The sequence below is a fragment of the Montipora capricornis genome, chromosome 2, assembly GCF_036669925.1.
Source record: "Montipora capricornis isolate CH-2021 chromosome 2, ASM3666992v2, whole genome shotgun sequence".
In the NCBI taxonomy this organism is placed as follows: domain Eukaryota; kingdom Metazoa; phylum Cnidaria; class Anthozoa; order Scleractinia; family Acroporidae; genus Montipora; species Montipora capricornis.
This window is the reverse complement of record NC_090884.1, coordinates 19371241-19391240: the sequence shown is the minus strand read 5'-3', so window position 1 is coordinate 19391240 and position 20000 is coordinate 19371241. Positions and strand designations below refer to the sequence as shown.

Sequence of the window (20000 nt, the reverse complement as noted above, 5' to 3'; positions counted from 1 at the left end):
ATCATTGAAGATGGGAATTGATTCTCAGAAGGATCAGGCAGGTCTGTTGAGCATGATATGGAACCCTAAGGACGACACACTGCAATTCCCAAAAAAGGCTGTTGTGGTTCCTCCTCATGTGAAGTTTACCAAGCGAAAAGTCCTGAGTTCTGCAGCTTTGTCAACATTATTTTGATCCCACTGGCTTCATCTCTCCAGTACTTGCTCCAGCCAAGACAAGTCATTCATTTCATCCTTGTGGGATAAGGGATTTGAGTACTGACCTCCAGCTTGGCTAGTAAGAGGTACTATTATGTACAGTATAATGATCATAATGTCTCATGAATATGAAAAGCTGTTTATAATCTTAGCTATCACGCATGCCATAATAATACTTTGAAAAAGTTAAGTAAACCCCCAGCTGGATTGAAGGGTTGTTTCTACTGCTGAGCCTACCAATGAAAAGGCAAGATTTTTACATTGTGGTACACTGTAAGCGAAGAGGAAACTTGTAGACATCACTGTTTTGTTCTGCCCAATCAACAGTGAGAAGACAGTGAGGAATGGACTACTTTTTTCAAGTGATTTCAGGGCATCTCATACGCTTTGAGGAAGCCAAAGCTTAATTATGAAGGTGTCCATATTCAACATGGAGAGAAGCTAGACAAAGATGCAAATCTTCTGCACTGGTTGACACTTTGAATGTCAAATGAAAAACATAGGACTGATCAGTCATGAAAAGCACTTCTCAAAGAAGATCTGACCACCAGCCACTATAGCCTGCGCTGTACAGCTGTAAGACCATCAGTTACAATGAAAAGAGCCTCATGGATTGTATGGTATTGAGGCAAATAATACAATGTACATGCAATACAGTGTATGTGCTTGTACATGTCACACATTTATACAAACTGTAGTTTGGATTTTTGATTAACTTGGGTGTGACCAATTAGACATCATCATTGTGTTTGTTATTTTTTCTCCTTTTATCAACATTGACAGAGGAAAAAAAATTGTTTTCCACATCCTTGAGGACACCAAGCTTCCCAGCTATCTTTCTTAGAGAATTTCAATACTGGTAAACCTATAATTTTTTATGTGTTTTTGCATGTCATCCAACATGCCTTACTTGTCTTAATACAATGTATAAGCTGACTACATCTATCATCAACAAAGAACTCGAAAGTCATGAATTAAAGCATCAGTTAATGCAGATTGACCAACAAGGAAGTGAGCAAGTGAACATTGTACTTAATTTCCTAGCAGGTTATAATAAACAGCTTGACTTGGATAAAATAGGACCAAAAAAATCTAATTAGACAATGCCAGAAATGGGTAATCTCACAAAACTGAAGGATTGTGAAAGCAGTCTATTCATTCAACTGACTTTCCACACATTAGAGATACTGTCCATCTTAAGTCAAGAACATTGCTTTGAATTAAATAAATTCCGCATATTCTTTGTAAAATTTGAACTACTGAAAGTTTAGGAGAAACAAAATAATAATAATAATAATAATAACATCAAGATCAAGGCTGCTATGAAACTATAATAATCCTGACCCATCAATGTCAGCAGTAAGAATGTTTGAAGAGAAGTCTGTGAGGACAGGGCGACAATCAATGATCAAGGATGCAAGAAAATATGCTGAAGAGTTAGGTGTCCAACTCCAGCTGGTTTACCAGGAACCCAAGTGTATCAGCAAGGATGGCGAAGAGGTAGACGGGAAGAAAGAGAAGGATTGTCTATCTAGTGCTCAGCAGAAGGAACCAAGAGCAACTGTGAAGGGAGAAAGATGGCAGGATAAGAGGATAAGGGAAAGATGGGAAGACGCGAACCTAAATCAGAAGGCCTACTTCTCCTGGCTCCACCTTTGGAAGATGGAACCAACTCAATGTCGTTGGCTTACATGTACAAGAATTGTACCAGCAGCTACTATCATCAAAGTATTCTAGACTGGGACTGCCTTGAGCGGAGATGAATGTTACATCGCGTGTGTGGCAAGCTACAGAGAGCGTTTCACACATTCTACCTGGGGGTGGCCTTTTCACTCCGTCAAAATACTTGTCGCTGCACAACAATGCTGATAAGATTCTGTTCTTTGAAGTGATCAGATTGCTGGACCTTTTTTCGTCAATGGGGCCTTCATACTTAAAAGCCAAACCAAAGCCAATGTATAAGAATGAGAGGGCAGTTGCTTACTGCCAGGACATTCCTCTTTATGCACACAGCATGCATGTGAAGGCAAACAGAGTCTATGCAACCATTGTGGACAAGCAGAGCAAGACAGTGCCACTGATAGAGATGAGCTGCCACTGGGTTGAGAATAGAGAAGAAAAGGCTGCTGAGAAGACATCTAAGTACAAGGCAACTGCGTTGGGAACTGCAGCAGAGATACCCAGAGCATCAGGTGGCACAGTACAACATCATTATGGACGTTCTCGGAGGCCACTCGAGTTAGGTTCATTGTTGGCACTAAAGCAACTAGTTGGAGAAAAAACTCTACAAAGTCAGTCATCACTAGTACACGTACGCTGAATATTGCACACTCGTTTAAGATGTTGAAGTAACCCAATCAAAAGAGGGCATTTATGTTTTTTTAAACCATATACATGTACATGTATATTTATTACTTATATGTAAAGATATATATTTTCATATAGTTTTTAATTGTTTATACAAATAGGTTAGAATTAGTAATTTTAGCATTATTACCTGTACATCTATGTATATTTTTAATCTATGAATTGATTGGCTAGGGTTCACCGCCCAGTCAAGGTTTATTGGTCAGGGCCTCCAGAAGCTTGTATGTATTGTATGTTTATAAGCTTGTATACTGCCATAATAATAATAATAATAATAATAATAATAATAATAATAATACAGTAATAATAATAAATACTAATACTAATAATAGTAATAATGATAATAATGACAATAACGATAATAATAATAAAATTAAAATGAAATTATTATAATTATAATAAAAGAGTTTCAGCACAAAAAAAAGTGATGGACATGTACAGTGTACAAGTTTACCAGACAGTGAATATCATCATTTACATGTACAAGCATTAATTAAATAATGTTTATGATCAACAATAACTGTTATAATTACTATTAACGTTTTTTCTGCAGCCTTTTTATCATCACTTCCCTTCTCTGTACTCTGATTGTGATCATACATATACATGTAGCTTTTATGAGGATTCTCCCAGCTACAGCGTACATGTACATTGTATGGAAAGACCACAGTTTTGCCCTGTGTGTTAATAAGACTAATCCATTGTCTTGAAATGGATATCTTAAGGATAGAGTCTGATTGGAAGGATGTTTGGGGAGGTCAGAGTTGCACCAAAATTCTGATACTGAAAGCAAGTAAATAAAAGATTACCTGCAAGCTTTAGAACAGGATTTTGCTTTGCTGATAGCAATAAATTCTGTGGTTTAAGATCCATATGAGCAATCTCATTTGCATGCAAAAAGTGAAGAGCCAGAGCTGAAAAAAAATAATGCAATTATAACAAAGCAACAAAACTTAACTCAAATCCATTTGTTTATGTAATTCACTAATCTTTTTCACTTTCCTTAAAGGGGTAAAAACACTAAAAGACGTCTTTGCATCAACGAAGACCAAACATATTGCTGTAGTTTTGTTAACAATATTAATAGTCAATTGAAGTGCACTGAAGCTATTCTTTGTTGTTTGCGGCCAAGGATGGAGAGGATGGAAATGGACTGAAACTTGAAAAAAATGGCCAGTTTTTTCAAGTTTGGTGACCACAAACAAACTAAAAACGTCACCAAAAATTAAATACGAATAGCTCTTTGTGGCAAAAATACACTTCATATCTTCTCAGGGGGTTGTCAGGAATGTTGTGCGTGTGAGCTAAACAGCGGTTTATCAATTTATTCAATTCAATTTATTTAATCAAAACAGATACAAAAAGGTACAGTCTGTCTCCGCCCACAAATAGCAAAGGCTAATCGCGGTGGGCGGAGCTATTACTTTAGATTAATTGTTTACCGAGTTTCGACCTAAAAACATCAAATTTAGCATGACAGTGCCCAGAACAAAGTGACTGACTGATCAGGGATTTGCCTGAACAAGTAGTTCAATGCTAATTTAATTAGCTTCATTTCCTTATTAATTTTTCACTGAAAAATGACAGACTTCTGCTTCAACAATGAACCTTGTAAACAGTGCTCACAACTGAAAAAAAGATTGTCCCTGTTTCAAACCCCAGGCAACTAAGCCTGTAAATTTGGTTGGCCTGGTAAATGCTTGGTTGCCCATTAGCAAACCCCTTACGATTATATACATGTCATGATGAGAAGGAATCACATGGCATTGGAGCCTCCATAGTTCTAAGTAGGCGCCCGTGGATTTTTGTAGAAGTCTAGGTTTAATTAAGGTGATTCCCTTGAAAATGACGCACTATCCAGATTATTTTCACACTTACTTACATGTACTTGTTTGTCTGGTCTATAATCTTTAAGTAACATGATTTGAAATTGCTCAATCTTGCAAACAAACGTAAGCAAATTGGACCGCCACAGTCAGCACCTTGCACTCAGTGTCGGGCTCTGAATGCAGTTTCATGTCATTTATACAGTATGTATATACTACAATTTCTACTATCCAACTTATTTTCTGCTTAAAATGTGTTTTCCATGTAGCTATGCATTACGAGTAAATATAACATTAAAAATGGGGGGTCACTATGCTCGTTTCTTTGCAACACTATATAATGCATGGCAAAGGGGCAATTTCGGCTTCAAAATGATCATTTTCCACGAAAGGACTGGGGTGAGTTCCAAAACAACACCTTAACCGACAAGAGTTATCATGATTGCTTTTAAAAGCTCTTGAACAGCAAAAGCAGCCTTTATTGCCTCTCTTCAGATGGCCGGGGTGAAAGGCCGCCATCTCCGAAGTCGCAATGCTATGCACAGTGTGAGATGCGCGGTGCAAAACAAGGGAATCACCGTAAGTCTTCACATTATTTTAAAAATCCATTGCCTGCATGTGCCTCTTGTATTTTTAGTCCTACCCGACAATTTTTTGTGAAAGCCACAGAAATTCAAAACATAACGTTTACCATTTCTCCATTGTTAACTTCACACTACATGTACATGTACTATTGGAAATTGGCGACAAAAAACCAGCAGTGTTAGGGTTAGTGAGTGCAGTGTTGCTAATGTAATCCATTTTGTTTTGTTTTGGCTGGGTTGTCCACTGTTTTTTCTTCAGCAAACAGGCTTTTCATTTGACCAAAACTGGTCGCTTGGTAAACTTTCTGATCATCTGGATTGACCGGACAACCGCTAATTTCGAGCTCTGTACTTGTGTAGTAAAGCAGTGCCTTCATAATTATAGGCTGACATACTTTGCATGTGCCCAACAATCTCTGTCCTCAAACCAAACAAAGTTAAATCATTAAAGATGAGGAAGAACACTGGATCAGCATGGCAGACAACATGGAGCAAGAAAGCTGTATCTATCAACTGGTACTGGTTGCTCTTCCTGCAAAGCATCTCTTAGGCATCATTTACATGAACACGGTTTCTTAACGACACGGTTTCATGACTTCGAAACCATGTCAAAATCAATGCTGTTTGCCAGAAAATCCAAGTTGTGATGGTATAAGCGAGCGCTGCACTACGTGCTAAATTCACTATTTCACATTGAACTATGACGATTTCGCGCCAAAATTGTAACAATCTTCAAATCGCTCTGGTTTCCCTGTTTACACGATAAATGAAACCAGATCATTTTCAAAACGCTCCACTTTTGGCAGCGGTTTCAAATTGACACGGTTTTGGCAACAGTCTCGATCGGTGTCATGTAAAGAGAAGGTGTAACCACATCGAAAATGATGCAGTTACAAATGAAACCGCAGAGACGTAGAATGTAGAAACTGGTTATTTCGGTTATTCTTTATCCTAGGCCAATCTAAACAACCATTGTATTAGTTGCGAATGCTTCCACTGACTTCAGAAATCTACGACAATTTACTTGAGTTGTTTATTTCGCTTCCTTTGGATTGAAATTTTTTCCCTAACAAAAACTGTGACCTTTCACGCGAAAAAGTTCACTAATAATTATTGTTATGAATGGTTCATTGGTCGCTGTCACATTCTAACAGTGCTAGAAACGTATTGCATTCCACAGAAGAACACCACCTACACGTATGAACGATATACCTTCAGAATGACAACCCAGGAAGAAGATGAAGGGCCCAATAGTGCGCTTTTGGAGTGCTTTGTAAGGATTTCTTGATCAGAGATTAGATTGTGGTTGGAACCAACGTTCCCAAGCTACAAGAGCTTCAGACTGAAAAGGGTACAGACCAAAAAAAGAGTTTGTCATGTAATTTTACCCAACAAAATTTAATAATTTATTTGTTATTGCACATCACGGGAAAATGCTAAATATAGAGACCCAGTTCCTGGAGGGGGGCCTGGAAACTAGACATTAAATTTTCAAAGGCCTTTTCTCAAAAACTAGCTGTACGATAAGGGTTAAAATTTTGAGAATTAGTCAACATTTTTTTAAAAAGATTTTTTTTAGTTATTCAAAATAGATGAAAATCGATGTTTTTTTCCCTTTGCCATTAATTTTCTGAAAGGTGGGGCTAGGTGTCTGGGGGTCGAGTTGTATCTGACATTCCAGGCAAAAGATAAAAACATATCAGGTGCATCTGGTCCGGCGCAATGAAGAAGCAGTGCTCGCCTAGAGTTGCACTTTGCTATTCATCCTTATGGGGAATAACAATCAAACCTTTTCCGTTCACGTACAAGTGAAAAGTATGAAGCCATCACTTCGACTCAGTGCCCACACTACTTGGATCACTTACAGTATATTGACATCAAATGGTCAAATTCCTCCAATATCCAAATCTCTCAAATTCATTTTCTGTGACGAACGTTGTTTTCATCTTTACGTCAGTTGTAGAATTCAGTGCAGGCTGAACTACGGGTAGATGAATCAGATTAAACTCAAGGAATATCTTTTAATCACACGCTCTCCAGTCTACCATTCTAATTTTATTCTTTGTGTCAACAATCTGAAATATCTTTCATCATGTAAGTTACATGAAACATCCCACAAATACTATGAGATGAGAAGGTTGATTATATGTCACTGGTTCAGAGATGTACATCCAGAGTGCGTCATTGTGTCATGGGACACACTCATTTTATTTTTGGATGCACAGAATATGGAAAAAAGGGTCCAACTGGATGCAGAAAAAAAATCGAATGTTTATGAAAATTACAAACGCAAGGAAAAACATGCGATCAGCATATTTCACAAGGAAATTGAACATTCACATTTCTCACAACTCAGAAATGATCGAATTCCTTAAATTTCAAGGTAAGCTGTTATTTTCGGATTTTTGTATAATGTACATGTAGTCCAATGATTTCATTTTGTCAATGATTATGTCCAGCTTGAGGAGTTGATGTACCAGTCAAATTAATGCTTCAACATCCCTTCCCCCACCTCCCCCGGGCATATTAAGAACCAATTTATATTACAGTATCTTCCAATATATGTACCATGTGTATGAAATTGTATTTTACAATATAAATGATAATTCAATGCAATACCAACATCGCCGGAATATACGCTTTATAGTTGTTTGTTTTGCAAATTATGCAACGTTTTCGGAGTTAGTGTTAAAAATAAAGTGCTGAACATGAAACTTGAATGTATTCAGTCACTTGATTCTTAACATTGGCCATGACGAAGTCACGGCCGCAGAGGCCGACGATGAACTGTGTATCGATCGTCTATATTTGTTTACTCTTTTCATCCTAAATTACACCTCAAGTGTTTAAAATAAATGATGCTCTTTTTTTGTTTTAATGGAACACTGAGATTCAGATCTGTGTTTTTTTAGCTGTGGAGATCTAGATCATTTATCACCTGGAGTTAACAGTTCCTACAGCGTACGGATTCCTGGAGGCATTTTCAGATGTGATCGATGGAGCTTTGACAGCCCTACATTTTGATCGATGAATCAACGGGCATAACAGTTTCAAAGACATTGATCATTTTATTCTAAGTACATATTCGAGGGGAGGGATAATACTTTATTTTTGTGCAATTTAGAAATCTGAAAGGGTACTGCAACAGCAATTAAGAGACAATAGATTGAATATTAATTCTTGAATATTAATTAGCTGGGCCCCCCAAAATTTTGCAATGGACCCTCACATTTTTCAAAAAGGGGTCCAGAGGACCCCCAAATTTGAAAACCTGGATACATCTCTGCTGGTTATCCTAAGTCATCTGCTATTTAATGAAGTAATAATAATAATTCCTAGTAACACATCCACCAGCTGAGGAAGTTTAACCCACCATGCATGCCTGCATCACCACAACCAATGGTAGAAACACCAAGGGACTCAGGATACCAGTGACATGAAAACAACCTTCTCATTGAGTAGGTAGTGGACACCTCAGTTCTTCCTTTGAATTCTTAAGTACATGTACTTCCTTGCAGAAGCTGAAACAGCAACTACAGGTGTAGGAGCAGTCACCCACTTTAACATGACACACAGATTCTCTCTAGATTGTTTGTTTTGGAATAAGCTGTAATAATAATAATAATAATAATAATAATAATATTATTATTATTATTATTATTTTTAACGGTATTATTATTATTATTATTCTTATTAGTAGTAGTAGTATTATTAATAAAAACAATAATAATAATAATAATAATAATAATATCAATAACAATAATAATATTAATGCTGACATTTAATTAACACATTACCCGCAGGTAATCGCCCAGAAATTACGGTGGCTATTGTTGATTTCAAACTTCGCTTTATTTATCCCGGTACTTGACCTCACATTTTTTTCCCATGAAAACCATTGAGAGTTTGGGGTGCGGCCTATACGCGGGTAAATACGGTATTTTACTTAAGATCTTAATAATAATAATAATAATAATAATAATATTATTATTATTATTATTCTTAGTAGTAGTAGTAGTATTAATAAAAACAATAATAATAATAATAATAATATCAATAACAATAATAATATTAATGCTGATATTTAATTAACACATTACCCTCAGGTAATCGCCCAGAAATTACGGTAGCTATTGTTGATTTCAAACTTCGCTTTATTTATCCCGGTACTTGACCTCACATTTTTTTCCCATGAAAACCATTGAGAGTTTGGGGTGCGGCCTATACGCGGGTAAATACGGTATTTAACTTAAGATCTGTAAGCTCTTTATTCATTATACATGAATGGCAAATATTCTAACAGTTTAAGGCTATGAATCAAGTAGTTTGTAACGTACATTGTAACAAGCAATAAACATTTAAAAGAACATGTCCAGCTTTAACACCCATGCAGCTATGAATCAGATTAGATTACCAGGAACATACCCAATTGTCGCAAAAACCGTCTAGCAGTTTCTTCAGGCAGCACTCTTCTGCTGCGAATAAACCTTGATAAATCCCCTCCACTGCAGTACTCCATGATTAGGAAAATATATTCATCATTCCACTGTGTAAAAAGCAAGTATAGAATTGTTGAGGTTTCTCAACTATCATAAAAATAAAAGCAGTTGCCAAATTGAGTAAAGATACCAAACCATGGAATCAATATGATAAAAGATACATGTAATCTACTTTAATAACACTTACTTCGAAGTCTTTCAATTTGACAATATGCTCATGATCCAATTTCTTAAGCAATTCAATCTCAGTGAGTAGATTCTCTGTAGCTGTCTTGCTCAAAGAACTTTTTTGAATGCATTTAATAGCCACTACATCTCGAGTGTTACCCTGCAAAAATGCTGTATATCAAAATTCTGTCTCGGAATTTATAGTACAAATGGCCCATTACCTACTGTGTTATGGACTGCTGGTAATAACCATGGTATTATGGCTGACAAGAAATCACCCTCCCCAATATTTAACAAAATTAATGTTAGTTCATCTCTGTTTTAATATAATTAAATAGGTCATTATTTTAAAAATACACATGTATGCATTTTCTTTAAAACAATTATTAATTTGGTCATCTGTAAAAACCACTTATAATCACCTCAAGTGTAACCAATCAGTGCAGAGAATTTTTATTAGTCACCTAGTACGTAATTATACTAACTAGCAATCTAAAATTTTTGACCTCAGATATTGCTTTTCCAGCTTTCAGATTGACTCACACAATCTCGGTTATCAAGTCTGGTCATATACCGAATGCCTTGTTATAGTCAACGAGGAGCGTAGTGCCTCATTGGCTACTTACAAATGTACCATCTCACATCCAACACACGCTTGTGGAATAATAATTTTATTGTTCATAATTATCTGCTGCATTTCCAAAGCAAGGGACTCATGAAGATGTCTGGTATTGTTTCCCAGGTCAACCACAGTCAAGTACATGTACAGGTGTACATACAGTTAACTGAAAGCAATATTAGTGGTTATAATGCATAATTATACAACACTTGTGAAACTAGAAAGGAAATGTGCCATTTATCAAGTTAAAAGGTTTGAAAGCTACACTGTACAATTTTGATTGTAAAAAAGGAAAAGGAATGCAAACTACAGAATTACAAGTGTACAGTAACTCAAATTCCACCTTACAATGTACATTGTAACTCAAGGGTAGAATATCCACCTCCAAATGTCTTATTGCAGTCAGTCAGTCTTATTGCAGTCAGTATATCCACAAAAGCTAAAGGAGTCATGAATGTGCTTGGAAGAACTATCTTTTAGTTTATATCTTAGGGACCATTCAATATGAATTCCCTGTTCCCCAACCAAGGAAATGCACGGATATTTATACAGGGAAAGCAAATAATTATGTCACAATCAATTATTTGTCTTGGCAAAGAGGTTCTTGGAGAGAGATACTTGTATATTTCTACAGTATCCAAAATGGGGAATTTCTTTGCAGGAGAACTGGAACCTTGAACTGTGTCATGAACAGCCGGAGACGCCTCATCCGGGCTCCTTGATTTCAAATTTTTTTAAAGTTTTCAAAATTTATTGAAAACCCCTGAATGCGGATGATGGAAGGGATTTTTAAATAATGCTTAACAAACCACTCAAGGGATACGGAAAGCTGATTAACAATGAAGGGGACTCTCTGTAGGCCAACAGGAAGGGCTTCGTCAGTACAGTGTAGTAGTGGTCTTTCCAGGCCATTCCCAGGAGCTCCCTCAGGGGTAAAAAAAAAAGTAAAGTCTCTGCTTACGAGCAAGAAGGCTCATCAGGGGTGACTGGGGATTATTCTGAAGGCAGACTGGATTTCTGTTTTAGGCACGGAACAGCCCGGGCTGTGTTCGAGAGCCGAGGAAACGGCATTGGTACGTACATGTACAGTGTATGTATGGGTAAAGTATTCAATAGTTATAAAGGCTTTTACAGTGTAAGCTTTCGGAGGACTCCTTAGTATAGGATACATGTAGGTGAAAAAACAGTATGCCATTTTCAACTGTTGCTCTTTGGAACAGAACCACGGGGGTGAATCTGAAAGTTTTCAAAGGGGGAGGGGGGGGGGGGTGTTGGAAGGGCCCAGCAATGAGACCAAGCTAGACCTCGTCGAGGAGGTTGGCCTCTTTGATTTGAGGTTGACGGTTCACAGAGGGAAGGTTAGGGGTGTATCTTGAGATAAAGGGGGCCCTTACAGCCCACCCTGAAGTCATTGGACGAGGCTCCAAAAGGGTAAGGAAAAAAATTTTCTGGTAGGGTTGGTATTTAACAATGAAAGGAGTTTGGGCCTTTTGGGACTGCAAGAAACTAGTGGTTTGTCAATTTTTATCACTTTTTTGGCCTCTACTTTTTGAAAAGAAGTCGTGGTGGTGGTAGGGTGGGGGAAAGAGTGCTTTCCATTACAGGTATTACAGCAGTGAACGAAGGGGCATGGGTCTTTGCTGCACTGGATACCCCGGTTGAAGGTGTACATGTAGCACACTCCTCGTGAAAAAGGGAGAGGGAGAGAGGGAGCAGCGGGTAAGAGTTCATTACAAAAAGTAGAGGGTCTTGCTCTCCCCGGAAGGCGTAATTATACACTGTAGGAAGGCCATGCCAAACCTGAAACTTACTTGGGGCTGATCGAATAATCTCTTGATAGGAGAAAATCTCTACCACCCTTTGGAGAAAAAAAATGAGAAGGACAGTGCAAACACAAAAAGTGACAGTGTTTGCGATCGAGCCAACCCAAACTGTTTGCGACTGTTTGCGACGTTTTTACCTGTATATCGAAAGAGGTCACCAACTTGTTTAAAAATTGAATCAAAATAATTCTAATTTATTTCAAATTTTAAAAAAAGGAAGAGATAATGTGGAGCGACTTACATGTATCTCGTTTACTACGAATGGTGAATCTCACATAAAGAGAAATAATTTGCTCGCGAGCACTGTGGCCGCTGAATATTAATTGAAAACCATTCAAGCATAAAACGCACGGATTGCTGTTTGAAACTATTAAAAAGAAAATCTTATAAGAGGGCAAGTCTGTCCTTTCGAATTCCCTTTATACATGTATCTGATTTAACATATTATTTTCCCCCATTCCGCTGCCTTTGTGCTTCATGCGTAGAATGGAATTTCAAGCTCAATATGAAATCAAAGGACCAGCCTCTCCACAGACTTCAAAACGAGCAGTTTAGTTTTATGTACGGTTTATTTCTTAATTTACTTTATTCCGTGTTTTCCACACTCCAGTGCATTTGTGAGTTGCAAAGTATTGGCAATGGTTCTGTGAGAATTGGCCTCGAGGTCACAAAAACTTTGCCTTCATGAGAAAAATACGGGAAGATGTACACTGCAGCATATTTACGCCACTGTTGCGAGGATGGATGTGAGAATATAATTTTACTAAAAGTGCGAGTTGTGTTTGCAAATGTGGAATTTTTTTCGTGATAGTTTATGCAAATGAATGAAACTGCAACTGACAAGACTGGCTAGTGCAAATTTAGCTTTGGCTGGTGAAAGCAGACCTGATATTACAACAAGTTGCAAAATTATTGTTGAGACACTCCAGTTAAAAAACACCTTTTCTACATTGTAGCTTCCAATACCCACCCTAAAGCTTTCCCACTTCCCCTCCCCTCCTTCCCCTTTCAATGTGGACTGTTTAAGTTTTTAACATTTTTTTGTCTTGCTAGCAACACTGATAAGGGGAGGAGGGGGATGCAGGTGTGAGAGATCATAGGTAAATTAATAACTCCCCAAGGTTTCTCTACTATTTTTGCAACTTGTTGTCTGATTGATTGCAAAATATTTGCCAGTCCAGATTTGAATCCTATAGGGAATATTTTCAACGAAGAAAAGCAGGAACTAAAGAAACAATCACAGTTTCTTTAGAAACTACCCCCTTCATTCATTTAAAGTTCTAAACAATCGTTAGATATTGTATAAGCTCTGAAACATTTCAGAAGTTTGCACGCGAAGTGCAAAGCACATCGTACCAAACACGAAAGGATATTAATAAATTATTATTGACATAGTTACAGTGGCATCGATTTTCAAGTGTCAGACTTATCATCGCTAACAGAAGACTCCATACTACTTTGTAAATACTAAAGCAAGCAAAGTATTTTCCACTGCAAATCTGATGCTCCGAAAGTTACACATGGCTTGTATTATGTATTACAATACCATTTATTGTGTTCCTACGTGACATCAATTGGGATGGTGGCATTACAGTTGAAAATCGTATCTTCTAGGAAACAGCACAATTCAACTAGTGCATGTACCTTCTATGCTACTCAATCCAATACACGTACATGTACATTACTGGATGATTCATAATAAAGTTCACACAGTTAGAAATCCTGTACATATCGTCTATTCCATTAACTAAAGGTGTACATGTACCATTATAGATCGTTTCATGTAAATGCCATAATGTGTAGCAGGTTTTTTTGATACTCAGTCTTTGTTTCATACCTAGTCCGCAGTCCGTGTTTTATACACGTACATGTACCTGGTCCGCGTTTTATACCCAGTCCGTACTCCGTGTTTCATACTCAGTCTGTGTTTTAAACCCGGTTCGCAGTCCAGGTCTGCAGTCCACATTGTATACTGACCCATCTGGAAATAATTATGGCAACCTGTCCGGAATTTAAGGGCAACAAATTTGATGTACACTGTAGTCTTTCCCCAATTGCAAAGATTAACCAAAGAGCTTCAAGCTCAAAGTACATGTAGATGTACATGTAGATGTACAGTGTAGAAGTAGAGCAGTGAAACTTCACACCCTACTTTTGTACCGGCAGTGGAAGCTACAATCGTTGTGGATAAAGTACTGTACAGCTGTAAGCTTGTTAGTGCTGTTTTGAGGTAAGATATTACAGTTTTGCAAAAATAGTTTTGCAGAAATAGGGCAACTACTGTAACTGTACATTGTAACACGTTGCTGCTTTACAGCTGTAATACTGGGACAAGAAGAAAATTAACGCAAACAGATGCCACATTCCCAGCACAATTGTTTTTCCACAACTAGTGTTTAACAGGCCTCTGATATCACGTGATGGTGCAATTTCGCACAATTGACCTCAAATCGCATCGGATCGTAAAATTCACAAAAAATCGCATAATTCACAATTTAAGGGGGGGTGAATGGTTCATCAAAAACTCTGGGTCTCGCAAAATTTTAGTTGAATTTCACGGGTCTCGCAGTCTCGTTTTTTGAGCGGTTATGTGCGTCTCGCAGTCTGGTTTTTTTATATGAAGGTGTCAAACACTTTGAAGTCTCGGTCTCACAATCTAAAAAGTCAAAATGTCTCGGGCTCGCAAAGAAAAACGCTGGTCTCACCGTCTCGCAAAGTCTCGCATTTACCATTCGCCATCCCTAATTTACAAATGTAAGAATGCACAACATTCCTAACATAAAACATAAATCAACAAGTTTCTTACGAATTCCTGCATAAATACGCCATTTTAAAGACGATTTACCTAGTTGGAAAAAGGCTTAAAAACCTTTGTCACAGGTCTTCAATTTTGTAAACATCCAAGGTTCAAGGCATTATTTTGCATGTCGGGGGCCTGGTGCGAGTCTCATTCTTAAAGAGTCGCCTATTGGTACAACACAAACACGCCCTTTGTTCAAGCTAATTTTGTTGTACAATACAATTATGAGATCAGATGTGAGTTTGACAGACTGACATATGGTATAAATTAACCTTCATGTACATGTACAGTACTGTGGGGTTTTAAAATAATACAAGATGCTGTTAAAATCATTTTTTACGATTTAATTATAATAAGTTTATCTCCCTGCCTAATTATTGATTGAATAATTGTACATGTATTATTGTGAAGCAGGATGAAGTGTTAAAAATAATAAAAGCTGAAAATTCAATGTTGGTTTTTTCGATGACGATTGGAAAAAGAAAAAAAAAGTTGGTTTGTTGTGTTCAGAAATATAATACTGCACATAAAAACAAAGCGTAAGAAGAGGCTCTGCCAGGGTACATGTAAATTCCGACAAGCGACATGGCCAGTAGGGCCTCTAAGAAACTACATGTAGTTGTAGCATGCAGGAATGTCAATAATTATTGATAATTCATTTGGCTTGTTAGCTGTGTCCTTTCGACTTTTATCGTGGGGCACGAATAGTGCAGAAGACCTCATTTTTTGATTTATTTATCTCAACTAATGTCGATCAAGACGCATAAATTATTAATGTTCCCTTGTGTTCAAAATGTCTTTAGGGCAGCAAAAAGTGTTTTTCTTATCCTGAAACCTTATAAAACTAGTAATAGCTATCGCTAAGTGCCAACGAAACAGTCAATAGAATACATAGTTTGCAGATTTGTATCAGAGTTCAAAAACACCCAACAGTAGTTGTAATTTTTTTATTCGAAATAATAGAAATTGCACACTTTGTTTCTCCAACAACAACGTACATTGTAGATGTCAACGTGTTTTGCAATAATATTGAAAATACTGCTGTAATTTTTGAACGGCCATAATTTTAACAGGAATATACAATAATTAAGTTGAATAAAATCAGTGCCATGTAAAAAAATCGCTAAAGCGTGTGTGAAACATGTAACGGGGAATCAAACTCTCTCGCACATTAAAGTTGTTTCACGTGTAGAATTTTTATTCTGCAAGATATAGTCATGAATTACAAGTCAAATTTATCGTTTAATTGTGTACTTTGCAGACAACATACACTTCTCTACTTGCAGGGTTCTCAATAAGTTTTTGAGTAGATGGCTTAAATATAAAAGTAGTCGGCAGGAGAAGCGCTTTGTCATTGTTTATAGCAAGTTCATGACCGAAAAGTAGACGGCTCTAAATTTAAAGTAGCCGGTTTTTTAGCCAGCAGCCGGCACTTAATGAGAACCCTGTACTTGCGGGCCTTAATCCGTAATTGACAACAGCGGCCAATAAGAACACATTCCCTGGTTTAGTTTTGAGCTTGGTCACTCAATATAGAGCATGATGCTTCGAAAATAAATATTAAAGAACACTCAAAGCAAGTGTACACAACAAAATGGTGAGGGAAGTAGGAAAAAATGTGTTTTCACTCAACTCCGAACACAAGATCATCAATAGTCACGCACATCATGCAAGTTTCTCTAATGACATCACACATCAAAACGCGCTTTCATTGGTCCCTACTAAATCTCCAGGGAACCTTACATTACACTACGTAGCCTTACATTACACTTTTCATACCACGATCGAGAATTTTTCTGCCTGCTGCCCTACTTCGCATGGCATTAAGCTGGCCGCCTCGCAAGCCTTGCGTCTTCGCTGGGCTTGCTCCTTGGCAATAAGCTTAAAATTGCTCAGAAAAAAATCGCATATTTACATTATTCATCACATAATTGGCCTTTCTAATCACATATTCTGCCCTGCAAATTTCGCATACCTAATTTGCATTTTTTTTATCGCACCCTATCAGAAGGCCTGGTTAAAGGGGCACTGTCATGCTAAATTAGCAGTTTTTAGGTCAAAACTGGGTAAAAAATATGATTTGGTGGTGTAGCTCACACATACAACATTCCTGATAACCCATTGACAAAATATGAAATATCTTTATGGCAGAAAAGAGCTATTCATATTTAGGGACTGTTCGTTATTTATTGCTGGGGGAGGGGCGGAGATGTTTAGAGAACCAGGAGCCGAGTTTTCAAGGAGTGTTTGTAAGGAGATTTCTATGCCATACATCATGTTTCAGTGTTTTCTTTGCTGTAAAAGCCTACAGTGATAATTGCCTTATTTTTGTCTTTGAATCTTAACTCTTTGTTCTATTACATAAACTGTATGAACAACATTTTTATATCCTTGGGCTTCACTCTCCATTGACAGAGCTGCATAGTTTCTTTAGCAAAGCGGTGCCATACATCATGTTTCAGTGTTTTCTTTGCTGTAAAAGCCTACAGTGATAATCTTTCCCACATCCTGCAAGTTACATGTAAGTGCATGCAAAAGGCATTTTAATTTGTGCAGTAATCTTTCCCCGATAGTCAATTTGCTCAATTTTTGAGATGTCTTGTCTTTAACTTAGCGCGATCTTCATTTTCTCTTGGCATGATGCAATCTCTACAACTTTTACCCAAGCAAGAATTCAAGGAGTTTTCAAGCAGTTTCCCACAAAATCCTTTTTTTTTCAAGGGCTTTTCAAGCGCCCTTGTAAATTACAGTCCAAAATTAAATTCCAGGACTTTTCAAGGACTTCAAGGAGTAGCACGAACCCTGAGAACAGTCCCTTAATTTTTGACAACTTCTGAAGACACTGCCAACAAACTTGAAACAACTGGCCAGTTTTTTCAAGTTTCAATCAATTTCTACCCGGGGTAGTCATTCGATAAAACTTGATATCGGAAAATCATTCGATAATTCGATAAAAATCGATTAATTGATTTTAAACGATATCGATTTTATCGGTCAATCGATAAAAATCGATACTCACACGCCAACGAAGTGTTAATTTTATCGATTTTATCGGATTCATCAATCGCTATTATGTAACATTTACATTACGAGTCCGAGCCTCGCCCGGGGCGTCTAAATAATTTGTTCATATCTTTGACTTTACTCAAAAAATCACGAAAATCTTTCCCTTTTAAGACTGGGTCAAAGAGCACCCGGGAAGAGCAACGAGCGTGCGATTGTGTTACATCGGCAAATAAATGAACAGTGGGATAATCAACCAGGGATCTATAGCGGATTTCAAATAAAACACATGCTGAGTATTAATAAAAGTTTGTTGAAGAGATGAAGCAAGTTTTATCGTTTAACAAACAGGGAAGTTGTTATAAGTATCTCTGCGAGCTCTTTAATATCTTTTGGTGTTTCCGTTTCGAGAATTGGTACGATAATTCAGTTTCGATAAATTCGATATTTATCGATAAAATCGATAGCCCTAACTCAAAAATCGATAATTATCGATTACTCACACCAAACTCTTTTATCAAATTTTATCGAATTTCGAAAAAATTAATCGATTTTTATCGATTGTTATCGAATGTTATCGATTATCGATGTTATCGAATGACTACCCCGGGATTTCTATCCTCTCCATCCCATAGGCACCCCAAGCTCGCGTCACTACAGACAGCCGTTGAGAATTTAAACGCGTTATAAGACTTTGTATGGGAAATCAAATTCTTAATACCGTCGATTATAAAGCCTGAAAAATGCTCAATTTAACTTTCAGTCAATAAAGTGAATAAAAATGACTCACCTCTGGTGTATTCTTGTGCCTTTTGGAGCTCATTACACCGTTTCGGGAATTCTGTGTTTTCAGTGTTTTCAATGTTCTAAGACGAAGTCAAGGCTGCACACTACGATTCCGACCGTTGTCAGCTCAGAGGTGGTTGGCGACTCGAAAATCCATCCCTGCCAAGTTTTTTTCACGCAAAGCTAAAGCCACATGATTTGCGAACCTCCGAGAATGTTTCGTCATCAAAAAACCCCACGCACTTGGCTGGAAAGGAGCATTTTCTGCTTCGATTTCCACGATAGCTGATGAATTTAACTGTTTATGATCACCGACGAGGACACGGAGCTTGGGTCCGAGGTCAAATTAACTCCACCCGATGAGGTACAGTCATTACAACACTTACCCCATCCCCACAGAGGCTTATCGTAACAGCTCAATGGTTACGATAAGCCGCTGTGGGGATGGGGTAAGTGTTGTAATGACTGTACCTCATCGGGTGGAGTTAATTTGACCTCGGACCCAAGCTCCGTGTCGTCGTGGGTGATCATAAACAGTTAAATTCATCAGCTATCGTGGAAATCGAAGCAGAAAATGCTCCTTTCCAGCCAAGTGCGTGGGGTTTTTTGATGACGAAACATTCTCGGAGGTTCGCAAATCATGTGGCTTTAGCTTTGCGTGAAAAAAACTTGGCAGGGATGGATTTTCGAGTCGCAAACCGCCTCTGAGCTGTCAACGGTCGGAATCGTAGTGTGCAGCCTTGACTTCGTCTTAGAACATTGAAAACACTGAAAACACATAATTCCCGAAACGGTGTAATGAGCTCCAAAAGGCACAAGAATGGGACATTCCATTTTTTATCCGCACCCCCCCTATGGAAGGCATTTTTCCGACAGGTCCCTTTTGCTCTGAAATCAGATTCCGACAGGTCCCTTTCACCTCTGACTTTCACCTCTGAAGTTAGATTCCGACAGGCCCCTTTTACTCTGAAGCATGTTTCCGACAAGCCCGTTTTTGTATAGAACAAAGACTCCAGATTCCGACCCCCTAAACTGGAGCAGAAAATCCAGATTCCGACAGGGTCCTTCTTGACATTACAAAAAAAATGCCTTCCATAGGGGGGGATGCGGATAAAAAATGAAATGTCCCAATACACCAGAGGTGAGTCATTTTTATTCACTTTATTGAATGAAAGTTAAATTGAGCATTTTTTAGGCCTTATAATCGACGGTATTTGATTTCCCATACAAAGTCTTATAACGCGTTTAAATTCTCAACGGCTGTCTGTAGTGACGCGAGCTTGGGCTGCCTATGTCCATCCGAGGCTGAAGACAACAAAGAACAGCT

General features: G+C 37.8%; 1 protein-coding gene across 4 annotated transcripts in view; it reads right to left on the bottom strand.

Annotated features, from left to right (window-relative positions):
* Window positions 1-20000, bottom strand: part of LOC138039018 (serine/threonine-protein kinase ULK3-like) — a 72694-nt gene that overhangs the window by 51861 nt on the left and 833 nt on the right. For all 4 annotated transcript variants that reach the window (XM_068885164.1, XM_068885165.1, XM_068885162.1 and 1 more), the window contains exons 2-4: window positions 9662-9802; window positions 9401-9521; window positions 3375-3479 (exon numbers count right to left, since the gene is read on the bottom strand). In XM_068885164.1, coding sequence (XP_068741265.1) covers window positions 3375-3479; window positions 9401-9521; window positions 9662-9802 — 367 coding nt within the window. The remainder of the gene's footprint in view (window positions 1-3374; window positions 3480-9400; window positions 9522-9661; window positions 9803-20000) is intronic.